This window comes from Fusarium coffeatum (genome assembly GCF_003316985.1).
Source record: "Fusarium coffeatum strain FIESC_28 chromosome Unknown BRIP53273_contig_56, whole genome shotgun sequence".
Taxonomy (NCBI): Eukaryota; Fungi; Ascomycota; class Sordariomycetes; order Hypocreales; family Nectriaceae; genus Fusarium; species Fusarium coffeatum.
Genome location: NW_022157853.1, coordinates 46204 through 52619, shown reverse-complemented (window position 1 = coordinate 52619; position 6416 = coordinate 46204). Strand labels below are relative to the sequence as shown.

At 49.3% G+C, this 6416-nt stretch overlaps 1 protein-coding gene across 1 annotated transcript; it reads left to right on the top strand.

Moving 5' to 3' along the window:
• Window positions 1-4181: 4181 nt before the first annotated feature.
• FIESC28_02623 (uncharacterized protein) lies at window positions 4182-6201 on the top strand (the record flags this gene model as incomplete). The annotated part of the gene is made up of 2 exons (XM_031156772.1): window positions 4182-4718; window positions 4789-6201. The coding sequence occupies 2 exons, from the start codon at window positions 4182-4184 to the stop codon at window positions 6199-6201; spliced, it is 1950 nt and encodes a 649-aa protein (XP_031019164.1).
• Between the last annotated feature and the right edge of the window lie 215 nt (window positions 6202-6416).

Below are 6416 nucleotides of genomic sequence, written 5' to 3'. Positions count from 1 at the left end.
AGCGACCACAGTCTTGATGAACTGATGAAGTCGTTTGAGTCTTACATGCTTATCGCGAACCGCCGAGATACCCCATGGCGTATTGGCGCATCCATACCTTTTTCCTCCCCAGAGGCGGGAATTTGCTTCGGCGAAAACCGCCCACTTGTAAGCGCATATGACGCTTTTCACCTCTCATTACTCCTTACTTCAGTGCATGTACATAATAGCACATGCACTCGATGACACTCACTACCCCCCTTTGGACCCAGCGTCTATTGGAAACACTATTTTCTTTTCTCCTTTTTGATAAAGCATCGCATGAACCGGTGCCGGCATGTCCTCACCGGCCTAATATGTCTCATATTCATTTCTCTTTTCTTTCCCTTAGCCTGTTTTCACCTTACTTGTACATTCTAGACGTAGACCCGGGATTGGTCATTATTTCCCACCTTTTTCACCGATCGTCGCCGTCGTTGTTGTTATGATACCACCATCTCCTGATGTATGTAATTGGCTAGTGTAGCAAAAAAAAGGGGACTTGGACGGATGATCAAAGATGTTGATGGAGATGTTAGATGGAGGATAAAAGTGGTGATGGAATGGGGAAGGGGACGTGACTGCTGGTCGAGGTTGAGCGACGACAGTCAGTTTTTGTTATGTCTGTGTGTGGTTATGAAGCGAAGCCAGAGGAAGCAGTGGCTGCGAAGCCGGAACTTTTCGCAATAAAACGATATGAATAATTACCCAATGCCTGTCTGATGTGAGGTTAACGTGAGATGAGTGCTCGTAGAGTTGACGATGAACAAAGGAAACAGATGATTTTCCCGGAAAGAAAGTGTGAGTTCTCATAATTGTACTTTTATCTGGATGAGACTATCGGAATGGGCTATGATATATTGTCTTGTTCCATCTTGATCATGCAGTGTATACAAAATATCGGGGATTATGTGTGAACTCTTCGACGTATCTGGAATCAGATCTTAACATCTGTTTGTTGATCATGGTTCTTTTCTGCAGCCACAAACGCCTCTATCGTAACTTCGGGGCCCGACTGGTCGGATATGAGCATCTTTACACACCACCACATCATCAGAGTTTCGACACTGCGGGCCGAGCCTTTTTTCTTTATCATCACAGCATGTGATGTGTATTGAAGAGATCTTGTCTTTACTGTTGTCTTCAATGACGGAATTGAGGTTTAGTGGAGAAATCTTGAGCTGTCTGTAAGATCTATGACATCTCATCTCCATGCCTATTCCAGCATCTTTGTTCTCACTATCACTGCTCCACCTAAGTAAGCTTCCTTGGCTTGCAGGACAAACTCTGTCAGCAATGCAGAATTATTCTGGAAGAGAAGAATAGAATTGTTCTTTTCTTCTTGATACTACGCTCCCGCATATCTAGGTGTTGAAGGTTGCAGCTCGGTGATTGTTTTGAGTAATAAGGCGTGTGATAGGAGTACGCATGTGGAAGATAATTCATAAGTTACCACCCATAGACGTTATGACGGGCAGACAGAAGCTATGGCCTTAGCAGCCGCACTAATAAACACGGGACTATTGCCTTGCATAGAATATATCCGCACATGAAATCCAACGATTCTACCCACGTGCCTCCGAACTATGAGCTCCGACGGATACCCAACGGCTTACGGCAACCGTCTCTGTTGCCCATCGCTATTAGCCCCAGTGGGCCCTGGACAATGGCGTTTTCAGGGTCCTCTGGGCAACATGGTCTGGTAAGGCTAGTGAGTGATGATCAAGCGACGGTTGTGTTTTTGAGTTTGAGTGATTTTCTTAGCCGAGCTATGAAACTTTGAGAAGAAATGGAGGCTCAACTTGAATAGGGCTATTGAGAGAGTGACCCAATACAGCAACTGAGTTCTGTAAAGCTATGAGTTTGATACGACAATATACGATGGCTGCAGTAGATGGAGATGCAAGGTACTGTGCTGGTCAAAGTTCTGGACCAACTTATCCGCAAATTTCTCCGTACGGAAGATACTGCCGGTGGTTGAAGGGTGATCCCAGTCAGTATGAAGACGTAGGCTGATTGGAAAGGAACAATCCGGAGACGAGTTGAAACTCAACAAGCTTCTGTCTATTTCGTAGTATGGATACCGGGGAGACTAGGAGAGGTCCACCCAAATACCCAATTCGACGAGGTGCTTGCTGCATTTATCTGCCTACTGCGTTATTGAGCCGGATACACCCCGAAGTGGCTCCTTGAGTTGAAGGAGGATGAAGAAGTCAAGCAAAGACTTTCGGATCAGATGTGGTATCTTTGTTGCTGCTTGTGATTGATCCCGGAGCATTAAAGGTTGGTAGATCTCTTTAAATCTGACCACCACTCACAACAAATTGCCAAGATTCCATCGGTCACCCAACAAGGAGCTCAAACAGTCAGGGAAACACCAATGACGGCGGGTTGAGATGCCTCTTCGAACATGCCCCCCCTGGCCTGCAGCACGGGCAAATTCCAATTCTGGTAGGCGAGTCAGAGCTATCGATCTCTATGTCTGAGTCTGAGTCTCAGAGAAGAGAAGAGGCTCTGGGCTAATCGCCAGTCGAGGCTAGACCATCCATGGGTATTTTAGCCCACCACTGACAGTTGCCTGTACGAGGCCACCACCAGAAAACTTGAAGAAGCTCATCTCGGGACAAGGGACATCCCACGCGGCCTGCAGCCACAATTCGAACAGTTCAGGTCATCTGGATGAACGGGAATGTTTCTGTGAGCAGCAGGTCCTCTCTACTGTAGTAATGAGACGAGACTACAAGTGATGCAACCTCATCTAAAGTAAGTTTATCTAGATAAACACTAAATTCAAGGTAAAAAGAACCAGCTTGTGAAAGGCTTCGCATCAGAGGAAACGAACCGATGGCCATAAACCCCTGCCATGAACTGCAGTGAAATGACACCTCCCACCGTTTTCCAAGACGACGTCCTTCTAAGTCCCACGGTTCGATTGGCAGATTCGCAGCTGACAATGTTCTGCATCCATTGCTCCATTGCTCCATTGCTCCATTGCTCCATCCTCCATAATGAATGTAATGGTAGAGTGAGCACAGCACCCCACTCAACAAGTATTCGTACTTGTCGAATCCCTGTTCCACAATAACTCACTGACTGAATTTCTGTGGTTGGTTGTTTGGCCGAGATGGACCGACAGAATAAAAAACCTAAAAAAGGTTTAGAATTTGGCTCTAGATTTAACTCACTCACCTCCAGGCCCTCCCCCGCCTGCCGGTTGCCCGTCTCCAGTTTACAGCGGGCACAGGGCACAGGACACCTAACGATGGCCTAATTTTCCCCACTAGGAGCGTCAGAACCCCCACTCTCACCTACAATTCTCCCCACTCTGGCGACAAAAGTCTCTCTACATTCAGACTTTCTCAGATTGGAGTCCGAAGACTGAGGCAGTGAGTGAGTGAGAGAGTGGGTTGCTACTGCTAAGGTTAGGCTTGCCACTAATTGACATAGGGAACCGACCAACCACCTTCTGACTCTCCAGTCTTCACTAGAGAGCTGGAGACTCGACTTAGCCAACCTACTCAACTTGAGCCGGTCGGTCGAAGACTTCGACATCGGCTTTGTCCCGTCTCGTCCGCTTTTGCGCTTGCGCTCGTGTCTTTTGCTGCCGGCTTTTTCCTGCTTCTTTTCCTGCTTCTTTTCCTGCTTCTTTTCCTGCATCTACTTGCATTCGTATCTACATCACAATCTGCGCCCATATTGCATCACAAAGCGCTCCAGCTGTCGGCTTTCTCCCTTGGCCCTCCCACCCGGCTGTCCGCTCTAGACCAACTACTGCATCGTCGCAGCGTTCAAAACATCCGCGGTACTCATTCCACCTTATCTTCTATCACAAGCTTCGTCCCTTGGATACTATTGCCAAGATATTTCCGGTCTATGTATCGCCGCCGATCTATCGGTAACGCATCTCTCGTGCCCGACTGGAGCGCATCTTGATCTCACACTTCGACTGTTTTCATTTCGTGAATACTTGTCAGCTTTGACTGTATTTCTCTCTCTTTTGGATACAGTTTCTCCGCTTTGGTGCTGCTTCGAAAACCTGGCTTTTTTTCGTCTTGCGCAGCCTTCACCGGCGCAACCCACCGATTACTCAACCCCCTCTCCGCCTATTTGATACACTCAATTGTAAACACTTTTACTCGACGCCCGCCGTTTATTCGGCCATGATGAGTTCGACAGCCTGGAACGGGCAAGACCAGACAATGGCTTCAGCCGGCGATGAAGACTTTCACCAGTTTCTCGACATGAGCAGTATGGGAACTCTGGGCGATGGCATGCACTTCGATTTCCAATCTTTCCAGGATGGCTCATCGCAGGGACTAATGAATCAATCGCGCGATGTCCCCGACACAATAATGACCGACAGCGACAACCCAGGCTTGTTGGCTACGGCTGGCGCAATGCCAATGTCGACATCTGCTGGTCAACCAACGATCCCAGCCCATATGATGACACCTGCGAGCGATCCCATCTCCAACATTGACGCCCAAATTCAGTATCTTCAGCAGCAGAAGTTTCAACAACAGCAGCGCCAACTGCAGGAGCAGCAAGCTGCCTTCTTCCACAACCACAACCACTCAGTACCTCCGACACCGCAAAGTCTTGAGATGCCCAACAGCGGACACTTCTACTCCCAGGCAGAGCAGATCACTACCACTGGTGCTTACGATAGAGGCTATCATCAGCGCACGAAGGAGCAAGATGTAAGGATGCGCTACTGCCTCTCATATGGCAATCTGCAAGCCCAAGATTTTGATGCTGACTGGCTCTTAGATGGCCTTCACACCTCTAGTCTCACCTGCAGTGACACCTCTAGATCCCAATTTCTCCATGGATAGCGGCTACACCATTCCCAGCGCCTATTTCAGCCCTCTGACTTCACCTGCTCTTCATGCTCAGAATGAGCCTTCAACTATTTACGACCCGCGCCACACGAACACGAATAACTCGCCGATCGACGTGGACGATAGATCCGCTGCCCCTGTCACATCAGTTTTGGATCTGCCCAGGAAGCCTGTGAGGAAGAAGGCCGCTACGAAGTCGAGAGCAAAGGCTGGCATTCGAAGTTCTCCCATTGTAAAGCCCCAACGTCGGAAAGTGGGACCTAGTCCTGCGATTGTCTCACAGGTGCTCAGTGAGGTCGAGGAGAACAACAGCTCTTTTCTTCCCATGTCTGCAACCTCTACTGAGACCTCCGCAGAGGAGAATTCTTCGGTGTCTCCAGAGGCACTCTCAGAAATGCCCCCACCTCCCATCCCCAACAGGAGGTCAACAAGCAAATCGCCATACATTCAAGCACAGTCGAGCAGTCAGCAAACACCCGTTCCGGGTCCTGTGGACTTAAATCTCGCTCCAGCTACACCAGCTTCGCTAATGAAACTGCCGGCATCCAGGGCCAACAAGCAGGCTGCAGGACATCAAGAACCGGTTGTTTCTGATCACATCGAGTCACTCGAGTTGCCCGAATCGGTATCCAGCAAGACTATGACACCCGTCATCTCACGCTCTACGGTTCAGTCGCCCATTGTGGAAGCTGGTGCTGGAAAGGCGTCTGCTTTCCAGCCTTTGCCATCTCCTATATTCCTCCGCCACGCTTCTGCAAGCGCAAGCCCTCAGTTGGCACCCGGATCAACAGGGCCATCCGCACGAAAAACTCCTCAGCTCGCACCTCGGTCAAGTCGGAAGAGGTCTGTGAGTTCTGTTCAGGTCTCGCCTGCCCTATTGCCGAGAATATCCCCTAGCATTAAGCCTCTGCTACCTGGTACGCCTGGTATGACACCAGCGGAGAGTGCTGCTTCTCAACTACTAATGTCTAAATCCAACTACCAAAACATACTGGAGGGTAACAAGGTGCCGGGCGTTTCATACCCAAGCGAACTTTCGACCAACCTCACATCGAAACGAACATCACACAAGATTGCAGAGCAAGGGCGCCGCAACCGAATCAACTCAGCGTTGCAGGTCATGGCCGGTCTGTTGCCTGGAGGCGAAAAAGCAAACCTGACGGACGAAGGCGACAAGAAGGACGGAAAGCAAGCGAATGCGCAAAACAGCAAGGCAAGCGTCGTTGAGAACGCTATTGTACACATGAAGAGCCTGGAGAAAGAGAATGTGGACCTGAAGAAGGAGGTTGAGGAATTAAAAAAGCGGTTGGAAGGATTGCAAGGGTCGGCGGAAGATAAGTAATAACAAAAGCATGAAGTTGTGTTTGGTTCAGGGCAATGTACACAAGCGCTGTGCAGATGGGGACCCCGGAGCATAATGGGATCGGTCTAGTTCGCGAAGGGTTCGGCACTCTGCATTATATCCTCAACGGCGGCAGCGATGTTTTGTTTTGGCGTTTTGTCTGGGGTTGATGAGGCGGAGCATTAGACAAGCGCTTCTGGGCGTAGACTGGCTGG